Source organism: Schistocerca serialis, chromosome 5 (assembly GCF_023864345.2).
Source record: "Schistocerca serialis cubense isolate TAMUIC-IGC-003099 chromosome 5, iqSchSeri2.2, whole genome shotgun sequence".
Taxonomy (NCBI): domain Eukaryota; kingdom Metazoa; phylum Arthropoda; class Insecta; order Orthoptera; family Acrididae; genus Schistocerca; species Schistocerca serialis.
In genome coordinates, this window is record NC_064642.1 from 314,061,037 (window position 1) to 314,083,155 (window position 22,119).

Consider the following 22,119-nt stretch of genomic DNA (forward strand, 5'->3'; position numbering starts at 1 on the left):
TTGTCTTGCAAACGTCCCCATCTGTTGACTCAGGGATCGAGACGTGGCTAATTATACTATATCTTTACACTTACATCTTGCAGCTATTCCACAACCTGGGCTCATCAGCGTTTGTGCACGTCTTTTCCTTTTGAATTATGCACTTATTTTCTAATGTTTCTCCTCCATTTCCATCCCTCAATCGTTTGTTCGGTGAAACAAAATTGTAAAAGCAGTTATCATAAAAGGCCACGCAAGCTGCCGAAGATAGGAATGCAAAAGGGTCTTAACAGCAGTTGCCATGGTATTCCACTGAAAATATACAGTGTTTATAGTTACAATGTTCGGACATCCTCTTTGTATGATGGATCAGTAAACAAAGCAGTTAAGATTTTATTTCACAGACATAACATTAGCTTGGACAATGCACTTGGCATTGTAACTTCATTTTTCTGCCAAAGTGTAATTATGATAGTATTGCTCTGAACCGTCTACAGCAACATGCAGACAAAATAATATTCCAAAGTTCATTTCATGTGCAAATTTTATGTGAAGCGTCAAACTGGACATAATCTGGGCCATGCATATATCGCCGTCGCCATTTATCTTACAGCTTGTTACTGTCTTGTGTTATTTCTACTTCACTTAGTTATCTAACGCCCCTATGAACTCTGCCCAGGCTTTGTGAAACGCTCTCAGCCCGTTCTTCCTCTAACGGTTTTCGTATTAGCTCCAGCAAACAGCCGTCTGTTTCACAACCTCGGTACTCATAGCAGTGTTGTAAGTTCTAGTGGTCGATGAGACAATCGTCTGCAGTAAGGCAGCTAGAATCTAAAAGCCCGGATTGACCGTAGAATCCGTTGGCGTAATGTTTATTTCATACAAAGCTAGCGCTCTCTCTCGCTCTAAATGTTTATTTTATACAAAGCTCTCTCTCGTGAAGAGCAAATACAACAGTACTTTTGCGCGAGTGGGAAGCAAATTTTAGATTCATTGTGAGAGAACGTTTCTCATTGTGATTGCGTGTGGGATTCCACATTTATTTGTGCACTACGAAAACAGCATTATTGAGCAACACACTGGGTTTGTCTGTGACATGCATATGACACACTATTTGTAACACAAATTATGAGATCAATACTAGATGAAATGAAAATTCACATTAATTTTCTATATAGATTTCTAACGTCTTTAGGCTCTTATCTGCTGTCGTCGCCTACAATCCAACATGCTATATAACCACAGTTTTAATGCCAGAAGTGACACCAAAGGATATTTTTCACTGTGCCAGATGTGCGTATACACTATCTGATCAAAAGTATCCAACTATCTGTTAGTGGACATTAATATGGGGAGTGACCACCCTCCGCCTTGATGACGGCTCCAGCTCTGCAGGTGACACATTTAATGACTTGTTTAAATGTGTCTGCAGAAATGACAGCCCCTTCTAGCCGAAATACAAGAAGGTAAAAATCTGGAGTCTGATTTCATTACAATGTGTTGTCCTTGTTAAGAAAAAAATATTTGAAACATAAACATAATGACTAAGTTGCCATCTGTTTTGGCTAATTTTAGCCAAGCCCATGGTCTGAAGATATGATATTTGTATGATCAGACATGTTTTGCAGTTGAATGTTGATGTAATATGACATTTAACAACACCAATATGATCGAAGTTGGGGGCCTGTACTTTGGCCTCAAGGATCACCTGACCACAGTCCTGTGATTTCTGTCTCTTGGGTCATCTCATAAATGAACCATACAGGACTCCTGTTGATATCCTTCCAAGATTTATATGATCTGGGGGAGTTTGAAAGCATTCGTAGCATGTGAGCGAGGAGGGGGTAAAAATGGGAGGGGGCCTAGGTATCTAAGAGAAAACTCAAGAAACCTAACCCTTGATGGCTGGATCTGCAGGAAGACAGCAATAGTTCTTCCTTTTGATATTGTTCAAAACTGTTTCTTCCGAACAGTTTCCACCACCATGTAATATGCCTAAAGATTCTTTTCATCTCTTGGTGTCTTCCTGAGGATGTTGAAAATTAGGTGTATTGATAAGAAATAGGGTGGTTCTCTCCAGAATCGGTTAAGAAACACGTGGAAAATATTGGCAAGAAAAAGAGACATGATGAGATGCCACTTGTGTAGGCATCAAGGAATAACGTCCATTATACCCGAGAGAGCTGCAGAGGATAAAAACTGTAGTAGAATAAAATGATTGGAATATATCCAACAACTAACTGAGGACATTGACTGATAGTCTGCTATGAAGAGATTAGAACAGGAAGGGAATTTGTGGTGTGCCACATCAAACCAGTCAGAAGATTAATGACTGACCCAAAGAACTGCCCTGAAATTTGCCAAATGTACCTGGCATACCTTACTGTGTTGTACGTTTAATTTACAGTGTGGCAGTCTGAATGTTCCCCTTCCCTCATTTTAGTGACATGCAACCAAAGATGACGCTCTGGATGGGAGCTTATGAAATATGGACAGAAATGAGCCGAGACTTTTTTGATGAAACAGTGCTGCCATTCAGTTGAAGTGATTTGAGAAATCTGGAGGAAATTGAAATTGTGTTGTTTTGATTAATACCCTTACCTGGCTAGTCCGGAACAGGATTTTCTGAACTCTTACATCACCTTGTTACAGGGCACAGATGTTTGTGAAATTTGTGAACATTCTTCAATGTATATTTTTGTATAGTCATACTAATTGTGATTTTTAAATAACTAGACAGTTGTGCCTCCAATTTCTCTTAGAGAACTGGAGCCAGTGCAAACTTAATTTGTCATGTTTCTTGCTGTGATTTATTTCTGATGGCTTAACTACTGACACTTAGCTTTTAAATGTGTATTTTCATTGTTTCTTAAAGGCTCTGTTTGAAAGAGAGGCTGTGGAAGATCACTCTTTCATTATAGTCTCTCTCTGCAATATCTGTGAGTTCAAAGAATAAAAATCCTCATTCTGGCAACATGTCATTTGGTTTCCACATAGTGTGTAAATTATTGATTCTATAATTTTTACACTTTGTGTTTGGTTGGGCTTTAAAATCATAAAGTTAAATGTGAAAGTTGCTGGGAAAGAAAAAAGGACGTATGCTACTGTCCCTTTACTGTTTTGTTTGTCATTTAAAAGCCACCTCAAAAACTTCATGAATTCAAGGGTTAATTTGAACCAAGATGGTAGAAGCAGTAGGCATATGGAATCAGTTCATGTAGACTTAGCGTTATAACTGCTGTAAATTTAAAGTTTTTATGTCAAGTGAAGATACAGTAGCTGTTCGTCACATCTTGGGAACATAGAGCATTGTGAATGCCACCAAAAATTTAAGCCTGCTGAGCAAGCAAATGTGGAAACTTGTCTGCTGTGTGCTGCGGATCATATAGGTTCAGTGAATTACACATTACGCTTGTGTGTATTCTTCAAACAAACAATAGGTCTTCTGTGCATGTACACAGAGTACCTGGTGATAAATGAAACAGTCTGAAGACCATTATTCGAGAGAATGAGGAAAGAGTTAACAATGACATTTTTATAGATTGATCACCATATTAGTTTCTTGGTAAGGCGTGGAGGCATGGATGGTAGATGAAAACATCCTAGTAAATCAGCAAGCATATCAATTTTTGGAAAAAAAAAAAAAAATAATTTAATTGGTTAGATCAGAAATCTGCTCACCAGGTGGCAGCAGGAAACAACACATACAAAAAAATTACGGAAACGTGCACACTCTCGGAGCCAGTGGCTCTTTCCTGTGGCAGAAGGGTTGAAGCCTGAAGGGAGAGAAAGAGGGATGAAGGAAAAGGGCTGGCAGAAAAATTGTCCAGACCCTGGAGTCAGAGGAGGCTTAACTGATGGGATGAGAAGAGTTTTTCTTCCTCATCCCATCTGGTAAGTCTCCCCTGATCTGGGGTTGTGAGCAATTTCTCCCTAACTGTACCTATTTCCTAACCCTAGCCAGTCCTTTTCCTTCATCTCTCTTTCTTCTCCTTCAGGTCTCAACCATCCTGCCAGGGGAGGAGGCACTGGCTCCGAAAGCTTGTATTAACTTTCATGTATGTGTTTCCTTCTGTCACTGCTTGGTGAGTAAACTTTTTTTTATCCATCTAATTATACTAAACATCTTACGGTTAGCAAGATTCAGACATTGGAAATGAAATTTCTGAAAACAGCGAAGACCTGCGTGAGACGGGTTATGTTTTTGAAAGAAACACAAAGAACAGTGTGATACAAAAATAGAAAAATGAATGTACAGCCATACTCTGCAAATTGCTGTGAAGTGTGTAACAGGGGATAATTCCCATTGTACCACATATTAGGGTCTCATCTTGTTCCATTCACATATGGAGTGGAATGACTACTTAAATGCCTCTATGAACACAGTAGTGGGTCTAATCTTGTCTTTGCAGTGTCCCCCCTCCTCTTGTAAGAAATGCGCAGGGAATAGTAGTATATTCCGCAATTCCTTACAGTCTCCTGTCTAATGAGCCATTCCATGAAGATACATCATGATAAATTCTTTTGTTTTTGATGTAGCCATTATGTGATAAGAACTTTACATGAACCAAGATCTGAAATAATTCTGCTGCCTCAAAAGATCCTATCAGTGGTTATGGCTTCCACATTTCATAGCAGTGCCCTTTAATATTGTGAATAAAAATAAAGAGCATAATTCATTGAGTTAGTGTACCACAACTCGTGATATTAAAGAGAATGAGCATTCAATAAGGCATCCAGAATTATGCCACTACTGTATAGTTCATTGGTAAAAAGAGTATATAATTAGTTTGTAATATTTTTATCAATGTGTTCCTTCACTCATTTCTAATCACTGAAAGTTCTCTATCAGATCCACAGAATATGGTGAATTAATGGATGAATGTCACTGAAGTTGGGATCCCTGTTGTCTGGCACTTCTAGTTCATATTGTTAGAATGTTCTCCCTAATTCTGCTGTAACAAAATTTCCAAGGACTCTAATTCTATATTGTAAATGCCCATCTCTAACAATCTTTTTAGCTAAGACACCTGTATCAAATCAACCCTTTCCAGCCCATTATTTCTATGACTTCAGAAATCACCATTCTTTCTTATGCATAAAATAATGCTTAGTTTAAGCCATCTTGTCACTTTTGCTCTGCAATGTGTAATTTTTTCCATGAGTATCCCATTTAAAACTTCAGTAATTGTTGGGAGATGTAGTTTTTAATGCTATTTACATTTATTTGCTCGACTAAACATTATTCAGTTGTCATACTGAAGCTGCTGAAGTTGGAAACACTTCTGTATGTGATGAAAGCAGGCTTCTCATAAGGCAGTGACCCTGTAATTCAGTATTAGTAATATTGTTTTGCAACCTCACATTTGGACACTTCCCGTAAGCATGTGTCAGTAGCGTGCAAATCATTCAGTTTTTGACTGAAAACTGTGCATATGTTTGTGAAAGAAAGAATCAATCAGAAGGCCTTTTAACATATATCAAACTTAGTTACAAAAAGTCATAGAAATCTGTACAAGAGCTTGGATCCTAGACTTGGGGAAATGCTTCAATGGTAGGCATCATTACACATGACACAGGTTACCAAGGTAAAACTTTATACCTGTATGTGTTTGTGCATGTCTGAGTTTGCATCAGTCACTTAATTTGCAATCCCTAAACTAATGCTGGTAAATATGTTATGGCTGAACCAAGCAAACAGTAAAAGCAACAGACAACCTCAAATAGCATTACCTCCACCTGCTGAACATGCCCGCTTTGTCTGTGCTCCACAAATTGTCATACTGTGTACGTGATGGATAGTGCAGTATCAGAATTATTACCTCCTCCCAAAAGAGTGTCAGTCAATTATGTGGCTTGGGGAGATGTAAGTACTCCTTTTGTATACATCTGAATTTCTCTGTTTCCTCTCATGTGGTCATTATGTGCAACACATGTTGAACACAGTAAGGTTTCTAGACTCATATTGAACATGGAAAAGCAAAAATTTTAAAGTATGGTTTGTTTGAATGCAAAATGCTTTTGTTGTAGTGCTCCTTACTGGAGTTTCTTTGAACAACTGTGACTCTTGTACTGACTAAACTTGTGGCAGATTTTATGCTTTTATTTGGAATAAATTAAATTAGGATTGAACATCGCATTCACACCTAAACACATTATTGATTTCTTACTCCATCCTTGCCCATTCTGAATGTGTACTTAGTCGCTAACAACCTAAAAGGAGCTATCCCTTAAGTGGTTGAAGGAAGTCGCAGAAAACCTAAAGCAGAGTGGCAGGATGGGGAGTAGAACCCTACTTATTCCAAGTGTTAGTCTTCCAGTGCCTTAAATCACTGCACCACCACACTCAGCAGCTCTTCTTTGAATGCCCTCCCTCTTCCCCTCTCTCTTTGTCCCCACCCCCGCTCCATCTCTCTTTCATTTTGCCCTGTTTTGGCCTTTCTTTCTTTCCATACATCTCAAAAGGGAACTGCTACAGTTTGACTAATTCAAGAAGGAGAAATAAATTGCAGAATAAATCTCAACTTAAATGGTTGCCAGAGTGCCGAGGCGTGTTATTGAATACATAAGTTGTCTCTTCAAAGAGACATTTCAACCCTTTTGTTGAAAGTTAGGAAGGATGTATGAAATGGACAGCTGAAAGTAGAATGGCTGTACTTGTAACTGGAACAGATGCAGTGAGGCAAGTGTAATTAACAATTAAGTTACAAGTAATAACTATTGAAATATAGCTTCTTATGAAGACAATTATGCTCAATAGAGATTCCAACATGTCAGCCATCAGATAGTTGTTTTAACACAACTTACCACAGCATTATACAGCTGTTACCTAACTCAGAGACTGAATGAACATTATGTACTTTGTGGCTCTACTTCCATTTGTTCCATTGAACAAAAACTAAGTGTTAATGAGGCCACTCTTCTCTGAAGTGTTGGAATGTGACCTGAGAATATTTTTTTTTGAGACAACTCTCATTATTTTATTCTTACATATAAGGTGCTGCAGTGGTTCAAATAAATAGCTGTATTTGGGAGGAGCAGAGTTCAAATTCCCATATTTAAAGTGATACAACCCTATGTCTCTAGTTAATTGACACTGACTTATAAGACATGTGTCAAGGGGAATTCACAGCTAACCTTAATTCTAATGGTCAGCTGAATTTATCAGTCAGAAATGCCATTACCATGTCCAGCCAAAAAGCCAACTGTACAAAGTGGACACAACTGCCAAAGAGAATATTCTGCAGTTGGTCTGCCACATAGACATTATAACCCAAAAACACCAAATTACTGATGAACTGTTGTTCAGATCTTCGAGCCAGCTCCAGAAACAACCAGATTAGTGGTGAGAAGACTGCATTTCAGAATGCTAGAAGTTACATGAGATTGGGGGCAGACAACCTGCAGTAAGCCTTGCTGACAAATGATACAGCTAGGATGTTATATTAAAGAAAGCAAGTGAAAACTGCTCTAAGAATTACTGAATTTCATAAATAATTCCACAATGTTATGCAAAAGTTGTCCTTCCTAGTAATTCTCCTTGGTGAGTCTTACACTGAGACTGCAGTTCTGTGAAATCATAATTTAACATAAAGTGAAGCTGTCATCTCCAAAAATGTTGGTTGGAGCACCACAGTGGTATACAAGGCACAGTCCTGTTGGAGGTGGTGTGCCATTTCCTCCTTCCCAGTTTTAAACTGAGTTATTCAACCAATTATAGATGAACACACAGATTATTAAGAACTCTGAACCACCGTGCAACACAACATCTTTCACATTGACGGACAATCAGATATAAAAGTAGTGATAAGTGACGAAAATCACACAACTGATAGAATCCCAGACTTCGGGACCTATAGTCTGACACTTAACCTCTTAACATACTGACAAATAAAAATGCTTTGCTGTTATCAAGGCTCTTTCTATGACTGCCTGGGTGACAATTCTAAGTGATAAAAGAGGGCAGCCCAGCAACGTGACAACTAACATGCTTAATCTGAGTACTTCTTAAACCAGGCAGACGCTGTTTTACTTCCTCACCATTTTGATTCTGAATTTGTTTTACAACTTAAGTCACTTTATCAATAGGGCATCAAACTCAAACTTTCTTAGAAAGCTGAGTTCACAAGCAAAGGGAATTTTTTTCATGCTCTTTAACTAGATATGGTTCCGTTATTGCTGTATTTGAGGTTTTTTAACAGGTTTTACTGTTCTTAATTGTATTATGGTTTACCTGTGTAAGGGCACTAATAAGCAGTATACAAATGAGTTGACCAAAGCAGACAGTACTCAATGAGGTGTTTTAGCACATTATTTGCTATTCTTGTCAACAGGACACTGTCTGTAATTTGGATTATGGTTGCATTTTTGGCATAAAAAAGGCAAGAAAGCTCATTTTTCTATAAAACAGTGTTTACTAAGACTGGAAGTCTTTCACCAAAATTCATTATGACCATGAATTTAAAAAACTAATGCCTTCAAGCCCCTGACATTACAGTGAGCCAATCTAAACTTTCTGGTGAATGATCATCCAGTAAGAAAATCAGTTGTAAGTTAAAGAGCTGGTGCAACTCTTAACCCAATAGATTGTCAACAATTAGACAGAAGAAAATTAAAAATGAAATACCTGTTTGGTTTAACAAGAAAGGCCTATAATTACCAACCAATCTAAGTTTGGTATGTGACATAGAATATGAGGTGAATATTTTTTCTTCTGTCTACTTTTTCTGGGTTTGTTTCATAAAAAATACTATCTAAGTGCATGTCTGCTTGGTAAAAATTTGGTTCCAGATTTTACAGTGCTGAGATAAATTTGATTAAGAATAAGAAAACAGCAGCCCATTTGCACTACATAGAAACAGAATTTCAGTTTTATGGAAAATGTGTTTGAAATTGGGCACACTATATATGGCCACGAATAAATAAACCGTTCCTGGTACAGATAGTGCAGTGGAAACATAGTGGCAGTTGATAGCCATACAACTAAAACATTCATGCGAAGAGAATACCATGGCATAAACAATACTGATCACATGACAAAATTGATCAATTATGATGCGAGTCTTGAGAACTGTTCCACATACTGCTTTTGAGAAAAGTCTGACAGAACACACAAATTACAGAAATAAAATAAAAGCCTTTTGATGTATAAACAAGGTAAGTGCCTTAGAACTAGTTTATTCTTTCTTGTAGAAACTGTTTGATTATTGGAAGAAAAAAATCGTATTTTATATTCACAGTGATACATAAATACGGATGTTTTGTAATGTTATGTCTTTACTCAACTTCCATTCGGCAGACCAGCATTTGATTATGTCTTGGAATGCTTGGTCCACACAGAAACCATTCATCTGATTAAATGTTCCACCTACCTCCATTTATTTTCTGTTAGCCGTAATTACCTTTTTACTTCAGTTTGTTGTCTGTTCTTTTTGGTTTCAAACCCAGCTAGTATTCCCAGCATATATCTTTCCATTTGGCCATCCTCAGTTTGTGAATGGTTTTCACATTAGTTCATATCTTTCTGTCATAAGTAAAAATTGTCAGTATACTTTGATTGAAAACTTATCATTTTAGACACACTGGAAACTTAGTTTTGAAAATGCTTAGTTCAAAAAAATCACACCAGGCTATTTTTACTGTCACACATTTTGCTGTACTGTATTGTCATTGTCTTCAGTTGTTCTGATTACAAAGCTACTCATCTGTTAGTTATGTTACCACATTGTTAATTTGCACTAATTTCTTTTTGATGTGTTGTTTATACATTGATTTATTCTTTGTTCGCAACCTCACTTCCAAATTATCTAGATTAACTTCTTCTATTGTTGATTGTTTGCACTAGAGCTGAATTGTAAAAGCCTTGTTAGACAAAGGTGATATGTTCCAGTAACAGATATTCCTTTATCTTTTCCCAGATTAGCGAAAACTTCCTCTAGGACTGCTTGGAATAGTTTTTGTGGTAGGGAATCGCCTTGCTTGGCTACTCTTTCAGTTGACAATATGAGGCACAAAAGTAATTCCCATATGGGTTATGTATACTTACTTATGATACAGAGGGAATTTTTTTATTCTGCAGTAAAATGACCATGAGTAATACTTCTGCTAAGCAGGCAAAGCACTTATCACTGCCATCAAAACTATATTTGGACTCATAAGACAGCCTGCACTGAAGATGTTACTCAGGTATTTTAATATACCTTAGTCATTACTTCAAACTTATTTTTTGTAATCCATTTCAAGGGTGACCAGGGGACATTTTGAAATATTTGGAGAACATCTCAGTGTAGTCTGTAAGATTTTGCTCATAATCATTTTGTCACAGAATTAAGAATGTCACTTTTTATTACACACAGAAATAGAGGGACTGGATGGAAGTCCTTGTTGTATCTTGTATTGAGATTGTGTGTGTTATGACTTTTGAAAATAGCTTTTATCCCTTAGAATAAAAATTTTAAGGGGCAAATATGCTGTAGTATAAGTTTAATAATTCAGAAGTTCTCAAATAGAATTTACATGAGGTTTTATATTATAATTTCTACATAATAATCTTATTGACAACTTTTGCACAATAAACACATAAGCCATTGTCCTGTTGCCATAAAATATTTTTTCATTGCATAGCATGAGCTGAAAGTATGTGGAATATTCTGAATAATTTTTATTGAAGCTCATGATGAGGCATCTGGATGGCTTGGAGTGAGGGAGATTTTTTTACCAGAGTTGGATGTGGGTGCAGTGGAAGAAGGTAGCCTGTGGACACGAATTCCCTTTATTGTTTATTATTTATGGTTGTTCAGTCGTGTTGACAACAGATGTTGATCTCTAGGTGCTGGGCAAATGCGACACATACGCACTTTGCAGTGTCTTCTGGTGCAGCTGTCTTCACAGCGCCATCCTTGTCAGTGACAGTGCATACCCAGTGCCCGCTGATGCAGCGTCAGTCCCCATAGATGTCTCATGTAACTGAGCTCATAGCAGACCCGGCTGTTGTGTCTGCTGTTGTCCTGGGGAAGGCGGCCTAGTGGTAGTAGGGTGACCCAGTACTCTGAATTCTGCACCAGAGGATGGACAGCTATGGCTGACTTCATCAGGGCCGGGGAGACCTCAGTCAAGCCCCGGAACATTGAAAGGTGACCGGATGCCAGTGAGTAGATATGCAACAGTGGCAGAGTGTGGGGCTGACGAGAGCCTAGGCAGTCGGGCAGCGGTCGGGGCTTTGAGGCCAGGTGAAGGTACTGGCAGATGTCGTAGCTATGTCATCATCTTCGCTCAGCATCTGACACAGGGTGGGTGACATAATGTAGCCCAGCTGTCCAGTCATGACCGGCTGGCCCCAGAGGGTATAAACACTATCAGGAAACTGATTATGTGGAAGAGGCAGCAGTATCACATTTTTCTGTCATGTGGAAGCTTTGCAAAAGGTGATCAGTAGCCAGTGACATGGTTATTGCCTCACAGAAGTAATTCGAAGTGTGGAAGTGGCTCGTTTCTGAAGGCACTGTGTTGGCATTGCTTGTTGGCTGTTGTGACCAGTGCCTCGAGCACAGCACTGGGGCACAGTCACCATTTGGTTCATTACAAGACATGGTAGGTAGTTCTTAGTGTCAGGTAGGCTTAACTGAGATATTACATTTTTGTTTTATTTTAGATTTCTTTGCTCTCATATTGTATTAACTCTTTTACAATCTTGTTAACTTTTCAGGGCCCTGAGACAACAATGAATGTAACACTTCCATTTTACACACTTCAGAAACAAAAGTTTCAAAAAATTAATTTACCCGGAAACAAAGTTTCAAAAAATTAATTTACCCAAGTCACTCAATGTTATTTTTACTCTTCTGTTTAATTCTTTGGCTGTTCCACCTACTCACTGTCTTCATTCCACAAAGAAAGGGCTGTGCCTAGCGTTTATAGCATTTCATAAGCTAGATACATCATCCTGGGTGATGCTAATTTGTGAGAACTCCAAATAGTCTGGCTGCCAATTTACAGTGATAGTTATTTTTTTTAAGATTCTGTAGTTTTGTGCGTTTTTCTGCTGTATGACAGTAACTTAGTAGTTAATTTTGACAGGTAGGAGACAAGGGGAATTGGGCAGACATGACAAATTTTGTTACTCACCATAGCTGAGGGGAAATTAAGGCTAGAGTTTTCAATGGTTTGGATATTTTTAAATGCCTTAAAGTCACAGAAGTAGTGGAGCAGACAGAATGAATTGGTCCAATTCAATAAAGCCTTTTGTTTTTCTTGTTTGAATATTGATTCATAATGTGTGGCTCAGCAAGTGCACCACACCTACAGACCTTAGATACTGAGTCCCATGCTGAGGTTATGCTGGCTGTGGCTGCTTATTCATACCAGCTCAGTGCTCCCATGTTGCATGCTGCAGAGTTCCTGGTAAACCAGTTCATAACCATATGCCAGAATTTTTTCATGTTGCACTGGGTATATAGTATATTCTCTTTATTGCAATTTATTGCACAACATACTTGTTTGTCCACAAGCTCAATGAAATGACACAAATTATTCTTCAGAAACAATGCTGTTTGAGATTCATACAGTGCAAGACCAGCTTTTTGTGGGGATTCAATTAATGTTACTCAGTGGCTGAGTAGTTTTTCATGTTAGATCACTGAGTTCCAATCTAGTTTTATACTTACTGAAGTGCAACAAAGACTTTAATCCATCCTGTATTTTTAAACTGATGATTTATTTTAAGGGGAATCATAACTAAACAGTGTATTGTTCTAAGGAAGGGTAGTCTTTTGGCTGCTTAATTACATTCTCTAATGTGTTATCTGAAGATGTTTGCTGTGTGAGTATAATACCAGTGATGTGAAACTACAGAAGTAATTTAGAGCTCTGGAGCAGAATGAAACCAAACACACAGTGAAATTGGAAAACTCTCAACTGTCCATCATATTATTCTACATATGTACCCCCCAAGGGAAGTAAATTCAAAATGTTCATAAGTCTCTTCTCAAGCTCCAAAAGCAGCAGCAGGTAATATCATGTTGCTATTCCCTGTTGAATGTGGAAATTCAGGTATGTGGCCAAGCAACAAATACTGCCCTGAGTACAAGCACAAACAAATATAAAAATTCCATTTTACTTCATGAGCTGTGGAAGACATCACTTCAAGTAAATAACATTATTTTTAGGGTATCACAATCCTCATGGTGTGTGATTCTTATTTCCAAAATCAGGATCAAAACTGATCTAATGACCTTATGTATCTTTTGCAAATTTCTTAATTAGTGAAGCCATATAATGGACACCACCTCATACTGTGGGTGTTGAATTTTTCTGACAACATGGAAAGCTTGGGTGATTTTCTGAACAAATTTTAAGGGGTATCAGTTTGGTATAAAGCTGTTTGTATTGCATAACTGCTTTTGTAGGATGCTGTTTGGCAATCATCACCAACTGTTGTGCAAAGCGAAAACTTCTCCACTTTGTGTGGGATATAAGCATCCACAGCTGTTGGAACTGTTGAGAAAATAGGAAAAAATACCCACAAATTCTGACAATGTTCAAGTGGTGTGCTGCAAGAAAACAGAACTCTCATTATATGTCAAATGCTGAAGTATTTATTTATTTATTTATTTATTTGTGAAGTCAGTGGAATGAAAATTCCCAGTGGAAAACTGAGCTGTTGTACATTATTTGAGGGTTTTAATATGTTGTTCAAAATGTAGCATGTACACACCATAGACAGGGAGTAATGTGTGAGACATTACATAAGTATTGAAGAAAAACATTTGTGCCTATTTGTTTTATGTCCTACATGTTGTCACAGTGATTATTATAGATTGAACTGAAGTGTAATTGATCCATGAGTTGTCAGTAGAGCTTCAATATTAGTGAATGTCACTGTTTAGTAGAAGAATATTTCTCTCTTCAGTGGGGAGTGCTGGGAAGTACACTCTCTTGCATAAGTGTACACCTCCATGCTCATAAAGGAAAGATTCCACTTGAATTACCTATACCATAGTAAAGTAGTTACCTATGCATCCTGTTATGAATAGACTTAGCTGGTTAAAACTAATCCGTGTAAATGCACTTTGCAATCTGACCACCATACAAGACCTGAAACAGTGGGACAGGTGAATCTGGAGAGATTATCAAATTTGGTGACACAAGGAATAATGAAATGGTGCTGTGCTACTGTTTCTTGTGACATTAAACTCCTTTGTGGTGTGGTGTTTAATCTTACAGGCTACTGACTAAGAGGTCCAGAAATCAACGCTGGTAAACATTTTTTTCCTGTCATGGGAGGGTCTGAAACAGGATCAACTTGGCCCTGTGTGAACAAATGAGCAGTAGTTTCAGTTAATAAGCAGTGCTTGGCATGGAAGCCGAAATGGATTGCATAAATTTGAGAGCCATATTACATTTGTTGAGAGGCCAGACAAACGTGTGGTTCCTGAAGAGGGGCAGCAGCCTTTTCAGTAGTTGCAAGGGCAACAGTCTGGATGATTGACTGATCTGGCCTTGTAACAATAACCAAAACGGCCTTGCTGTGCTGGTACTGCGAACGGCTGAAAGCAAGGGGAAACTACAGCCGTAATTTTTCCCGAGGGCATGCAGCTTTACTGTATGATTACATGATGATGGCGTCCTCTTGGGTAAAATATTCCGGAGGTAAAATAGTCCCCCATTCGGATCTCCGGGCGGGGACTACTCAAGAGGATGTCGTTATCAGGAAAAAGAAAACTGGCGTTCTACGGATCGGAGCGTGGAATGTCAGATCCCTTAATCGGGCAGGTAGGTTAGAAAATTTAAAAAGGGAAATGGATAGGTTGAAGTTAGATATAGTGGGAATTAGTGAAGTTCGGTGGCAGGAGGAACAAGACTTCTGGTCAGGTGACTACAGGGTTATAAACACAAAATCAAATAGGGGTAATGCAGGAGTAGGTTTAATAATGAATAGGAAAATAGGCATGCGGGTAAGCTACTACAAACAGCATAGTGAACGCATTATTGTGGCCAAGATAGATACGAAGCCCACGCCTACTACAGTAGTACAAGTTTATATGCCAACTAGCTCTGCAGATGACGAAGAAATTGAAGAAATGTATGATGAAATAAAAGAAATTATTCAGATTGTGAAGGGAGACGAAAATTTAATAGTCATGGGTGACTGGAATTCGAGTGTAGGAAATGGGAGAGAAGGAAACATAGTAGGTGAATATGGATTGGGGGACAGAAATGAAAGAGGAAGCCACCTGGTCGAATTTTGCACAGAGCACAACATAATCATAACTAACACTCGGTTTAAGAATCATGAAAGAAGGTTGTATACATGGAAGAACCCTGGAGATACTAAAAGGTATCAGATAGATTATATAATGGTAAGACAGAGATTTAGGAACCAGGTTTTAAATTGTAAGACATTTCCAGGGGCAGATGTGGACTCTGACCACAATCTATTGGTTATGACCTGTAGATTAAAACTGAAGAAATTGCAAAAAGGTGGGAATTTAAGGAGATGGGACCTGGATAAACTAAAAGAACCAGAGGTTGTACAGAGATTCAGGGAGAGCATAAGGGAGCAATTGACAGGGATGGGGGAAATAAATACAGTAGAAGAAGAATGGGTAGCTTTGAGGGATGAAGTAGTGAAGGCAGCAGAGGATCAAGTAGGTAAAAAGACGAGGGCTAGTAGAAATCCTTGGGTAACAGAAGAAATATTGAATTTACTTGATGAAAGGAGAAAATATAAAAATGCAGTAAGTGAGACAGGTAAAAAGGAATACAAACGTCTCAAAAATGAGATCGACAGGAAGTGCAAAATGGCTAAGCGGGGATGGCTAGAGGACAAATGTAAGGATGTAGAGGCCTATCTCACTAGGGGTAAGATAGATACCGCCTATAGGAAAATTAAAGAGACCTTTGGAGATAAGAGAACGACTTGTATGAATATCAAGAGCTCAGATGGAAACCCAGTTCTAAGCAAAGAAGGGAAAGCAGAAAGGTGGAAGGAGTATATAGAGGGTTTATACAAGGGCGATGTACTTGAGGACAATATTATGGAAATGGAAGAGGATGTAGATGAAGATGAAATGGGAGATATGATACTGTGTGAAGAGTTTGACAGAGCACTGAAAGACCTGAGTCGAAACAAGGCCCCCGGAGTAGACAATATTCCATTGGAACTACTGACGGCCGTGGGAGAGCCAGTCCTGACAAAACTCTACCATCTGGTGAGCAAGATGTATGAAACAGGCGAAATACCCTCAGACTTCAAGAAGAATATAATAATTCCAATCCCAAAGAAAGCAGGTGTTGACAGATGTGAAAATTACCGAACTATCAGCTTAATAAGTCACAGCTGCAAAATACTAACACGAATTCTTTACAGACGAATGGAAAAACTAGTAGAAGCCAACCTCGGGGAAGATCAGTTTGGATTCCGTAGAAACACTGGAACACGTGAGGCAATACTGACCTTACGACTTATCTTAGAAGAAAGATTAAGGAAAGGCAAACCTACGTTTCTAGCATTTGTAGACTTAGAGAAAGCTTTTGACAATGTTGACTGGAATACTCTCTTTAAAATTCTAAAGGTGGCACGGGTAAAATACAGGGAGCGAAAGGCTATTTACAATTTGTACAGAAACCAGATGGCAGTTATAAGAGTCGAGGGGCATGAAAGGGAAGCAGTGGTTGGGAAGGGAGTAAGACAGGGTTGTAGCCTCTCCCCGATGTTGTTCAATCTGTATATTGAGCAAGCAGTAAAGGAAACAAAAGAAAAATTCGGAGTAGGTATTAAAATTCATGGAGAAGAAATAAAAACTTTGAGGTTCGCCGATGACATTGTAATTCTGTCAGAGACAGCAAAGGACTTGGAAGAGCAGTTGAATGGAATGGACAGTGTCTTGAAAGGAGGATATAAGATGAACATCAACAAAAGCAAAACAAGGATAATGGAATGTAGTCTAATTAAGTCGGGTGATGCTGAGGGAATTAGATTAGGAAATGAGGCACTTAAAGTAGTAAAGGAGTTTTGCTATTTGGGGAGCAAAATAACTGATGATGGTCGAAGTAGAGAGGATATAAAATGTAGGCTGGCAATGGCAAGGAAAGCGTTTCTGAAGAAGAGAAATTTGTTAACATCCAGTATTGATTTAAGTGTCAGGAAGTCATTTCTGAAAGTATTCGTATGGAGTGTAGCCATGTATGGAAGTGAAACATGGACGATAAATAGTTTGGACAAGAAGAGAATAGAAGCTTTCGAAATGTGGTGCTACAGAAGAACGCTGAAGATTAGATGGGTAGATCACATAACTAATGAGGAAGTATTGAATAGGATTGGGGAGAAGAGAAGTTTGTGGCACAACTTGACCAGAAGAAGGGATCGGTTGGTAGGACATGTTCTGAGGCATCAAGGGATCACCAATTTAGTATTGGAGGGCAGCGTGGAGGGTAAAAATCGTAGAGGGAGACCAAGAGATGAATACACTAAGCAGATTCAGAAGGATGTGGGTTGCAGTAGGTACTGGGAGATGAAAAAGCTTGCACAGGATAGAGTAGCATGGAGAGCTGCATCAAACCAGTCTCAGGACTGAAGACCACAACAACATTACATTTGTCTAAAAACAAAGCTCCCAAAAGTAGTCAGATATAAAAAGCTGTAAGAAATTTTCGTGTCATTGTCGAAAGTGACAGTTATTGTATATGGGAATTCAGCAAAAAACTATCATTTCAGTTTTTCAGTATATTGAGTAAAGATTTTATCCATTTCAGTTTTGTTATATGGAAAAAAAGGTGGCTCAGTACATTAATGATGTATGATGCTACCTAAAATACAGAAGGACTAAGACATGTAGACACTGTGGCAGCAAATGATTGTTTACATGAATATTGATGCTAGAAACCCATACAGGTGCACTAGACCTAGAACCTATGCTGTTCACAGTAGTGTACTGATGAAGAGCTGTTGTGATTTGTCTTCAAATGTCTGAAAGACAGCAGTTTTTACCCAGACAAGCCAAAACAATATGACTATTTTCCTTTGTTGGACACCCTGTAGATAAATTGTTTTGTGTAAAACCCCATTCGCACAAGAAAAAAAACTGCTAAACATGTGAGATTTCAGCCATATATATATATAGGCGGAAGTTGTCTTTAAAAACAACTTTGCCTCTTTACTTCCGCCTCGACTGACATCTCTGCCCAAATGTCTGCTTGTGTCTGTGTATGTGCGGATGGATGTGTGTGTGTGTGTGTGTGTGTGTGTGTGTGTGTGTGTGTGCAAGTGTATACCCCTCCTTTTTTTCCCCCTAAGGTAAGTCTTTCCGCTCCCGGGATTGGAATGACTCCTTACCCTCTCCCTTAAAACCTAAATCCTTTCGTCTTTCCCTCTCCTTCCCTCTTTCCTGACGAAGCAACTGTTGGTTGCGAAAGCTAGAATTTTGTGTGTATGTTTGTATGTCTATCGACCTGCCAGCGCTTTTATTTGGTAAGTCTCATCATCTTTGTTTTTAGATATATTTTTCACACGCGGAATGTTTCCCTCTAATATATATATATATATATATATATATATATATATATATATATATATATATATATATATATATATATATATATATATATATATAAAATAGAGGGAAACATTCCACGTAGGAAAAATATATCTAAAAACAAAGATGTAGTGACTTACCAAATGAAAGTGCTGGCAGGTCGACAGACACACAAGCATACACACAAAATTCAAGCTTTCGCAACAAACTGTTGCCTCATCAGGAAAGAGGGAAGGAGAGGGGAAGACGAAAGGAAGTGGGTTTTAAGGGAGAGGGTAAGGAGTCATTCCAATCCTGGGAGCGGAAAGACTTACCTTAGGGGGAAAAAGGGACAGGTATACACTCGCACACACGCACATATCCATCCACACATACAGACACAAGCAGACATATTTATTAAGGTAAGTCTTTCCGCTCCCGGGATTGGAATGACTCCTTACCCTCTCCCTTAAAACCCACTTCCTTTCGTCTTCCCCTCTCCTTCCCTCTTTCCTGATGAGGCAACAGTTTGTTGTGAAAGCTTGAATTTTGTGTGTATGTTTGTGTTTGTTTGTGTGTCTATCGACCTGCCAGCGCTTTCGTTCGGTAAGTCATCTCATCTTTGTGTGTGTGTGTGTGTGTGTGTGTGTGTGTGTGTGTGTATGTATATACATATATATATATATTTATTGGGGGGGGGGGTGGGGGGTGGCGGCTTTTACCCAAAAGCTCACATATTTAGCAGTTTTCTTGTTGTGCCTGTCTTTAGCTCAATCAAACTCCAGGTTGGAATACCAACAATGTAGGAAAAGATGGATTGGTATTTACTGTAAAGATGACACGTTGAGCATGCTGGTCCGAGCTGCCAGAGTTGACTATCACATCTGAGTGAGGTGTGCTTGCTTATGTCTGTGTCTCTTTCTTTTTCTGATGAAGGCTGTGGCTGAAATCTTATGTGTAACTGTTCTTAACTGTACCTATCTGCAACTTAACATGTCATCTTTACAATAATCTGTTTTCCCTACACTTATTATTGTAAAAAAAAGTCTATTCATACAAATGCCTCTTTATCTGGTGCAATGTTAGTCCTACTTTGATTAACATTTCACTCATTCATTGTAACAGTGAAGCTGTTTTTTTTCCATATGCTTCTACATTGTTACTGTGTTCTGTAAACTTGAAACAGTATAATATTTTTGTGAGAAATACTGAAATTATTAATTTTCTTTTCAGGAACATGATGTCAGGTGATTCACCATCTCTTAGGCCAGCAGCAAGTTTTGAGTTGCAGGAAACTATAATTAATGCTTCTATAGCAAAAGTGAGAAATGTCTCTGACAAAGGAGTGCAGTTTGAACCATCAGATCTGTCTGATGAAACAGACTTCATGCCCAAAGCTCCCAGTGTGAAAGCTGATCAAGGCACAAGTAAACAAAAATTATGCAACAGTAGTCAAAATAACAATGAAGATGATATTATAGTGGATGACAGAATTCCTGAACTTGAAACAAAACTTAGCACCGAAAAGGGGACAGATGTTACAGAAGCAGTGTCTGAGAAACAGGAAGAAGAGCCAAACTGTGTGGTTAATTGTTTATATTTTGTTGACCAGTGCTGTGAATGTGTGCTCCTGTGACACATATGAAAATGCGATTGTGAAGCTTAAGTTGTGATTGTGTGACTGAAACTTACACCTGTACTTTGTGTAATTTATTGCCTTAGCAATTTGCTAGGTCCATAAAATAACTGCAGTTTTTGCAGTTTAATGTAACATTTTAAATACTGAGATAATATTTTTGTAAAATGTTTGTTTTATATATTTTAATAGCTCTTTTGGGCAGAAATCTGTTGTTGCGTCTATTTTTACTTCTGTTGGTTAGTGTCTCCTGATGTTGGAGGATCCAACAAGAATACTCAGCTCCTATAAATAGAATCAGGTAAGTTCTTATTTAAGCTCAAACATCTTCATGTGGTTCAGAGTTGCCTGAAAATTTGGAAGTTTGTAATTAGGTGTATTGATTTATTTTGTACGAGCTTGCAAAACTGTGTTGTAATCGCAGAATTGTTCTATAGTGGATCAATTTTCTGGTTCAATCTGATTTGAAAGAAACACAAAATCTTTATTTACCATCGTTTTATTTCATTTTAAATGTATTCAAATCTCCTAAATATGGAAGAAAAATTGTTTTATCCTGTTATGCCTATCGTCAACCCCCTCAGTAAAGAGGTAATATAGTTGATAAGAAGATATGTGCATGGTGCCAATGATTCATTTACTTCGTTAATAGAGAATAAAAGCTTAATAGTTGAGGTAATAACAAGGTGCTTTATCATAGAAAAAGTCTTTCTTAGCCATAGTAATCGGAGGCCTCTTTTGGGGGAAAGAGGTGATTATTTTTTCAATATTCTTCCATGAAAACCATCTATTTGGGGCTTACATTCTTGTTCCCAGTCTTGAATTTTGTTATCTCCAGTCTGGCACAAGCAAATAGTTTTTCAGAACTAGTTTTAAGCAGAATTGCATTTGTTCTGCTTTAGAGCTGATTAAATTCAAATGAGGGAAAAACCAATGTATTTTTTCTCCGGTATTCTTGATTTCTTATATAGGAATAGAGCTTCGACTTACTTCCATTCCTGATTATGGTTTGTTATGTCTTGGTGCTGCGTCTAGAACAGTAAATGTTAATGGATGAATTAATTCATCTAGCATGAAATAGTAAGTTCCTAACTTATTATAATGTTTGTATTTCACTCGGTATTTGTTTACTGTTGGAAACAGCTGTGTACAGGACAGGGGTAGTCACTGTGAATGAATGGCATTGCATAAGTGGATATAAATAAAATTAAAATTTTGTTCTGAGGACATCTCCCTCTAATGATTTGGGAAACAGTGTTGATTGTAAAAATGTTTTCATGACAGTCCTGACACATTACTTTTTTAAATACATGTGTTGTAATTGACAATATTGTATTAATTACATATTTTAATCAATAAATCTGTTTGTAAATTAGTTTACTTAGAGTTGCATGGTCAGAATGATTTGTGGACCTTTAACTTCTGTATGTGGTCTGCTGTCAGAAACAAATAAATCTTAGATTACTGTTAAATTTTTTCACCTTGTTACATGCTAAATTGTTACCTTTTTCCTATTTTCCGCCTTGCATTTGTATTGACCCTAAACAGTAGTGTTCAATTTTCAGGTAAGTGTGCCAGTCACTTATTTCCATTTATAAGATCAGTGGAAATAAGAGTTAATAGTTGGGTAACGTTTTTGCAAAACTTGTTTTATGCAAAAAATGAAATTTTATGGGACACAGTTTTGTTTAATTAACAGGCAAGTTGAGAGGGAAAATCTTTTTATAATTGGCAAATTTTGTTCAGTTCCGAAGATATTTTAAGATAGTCTTTGCATATACATAAAATTTTTGATGGTTTATCAAGTGCTGGGAGTAGAAAAACAGTTTTCTTTTTCAAAACACCCTTTATCTCAAACTATATCAATGATACCTGAATATTAAATGCTTGTTTTTTAGGTTAAAATTTTAAAATAATATTTCTTTTTCTCTTCTACACAACTTCAGCAAAACTCACTCTTCATCCACATACGAGTGCACCCACATAAATTCTCCA

At 37.8% G+C, this 22,119-nt stretch overlaps 1 protein-coding gene across 1 annotated transcript in view; it reads left to right on the forward strand.

The window, feature by feature from the left end:
• LOC126480861 (uncharacterized) overlaps positions 1-21,596 on the forward strand; it is a 146,855-nt gene extending 125,259 nt beyond the window's left edge. Inside the window, exon 2 of the mRNA XM_050104236.1 lies at positions 19,722-21,596. Coding sequence (XP_049960193.1) covers positions 19,722-20,124 — 403 coding nt within the window. The 3' untranslated portion in view covers positions 20,125-21,596. The remainder of the gene's footprint in view (positions 1-19,721) is intronic.
• Positions 21,597-22,119: the final 523 nt, after the last annotated feature.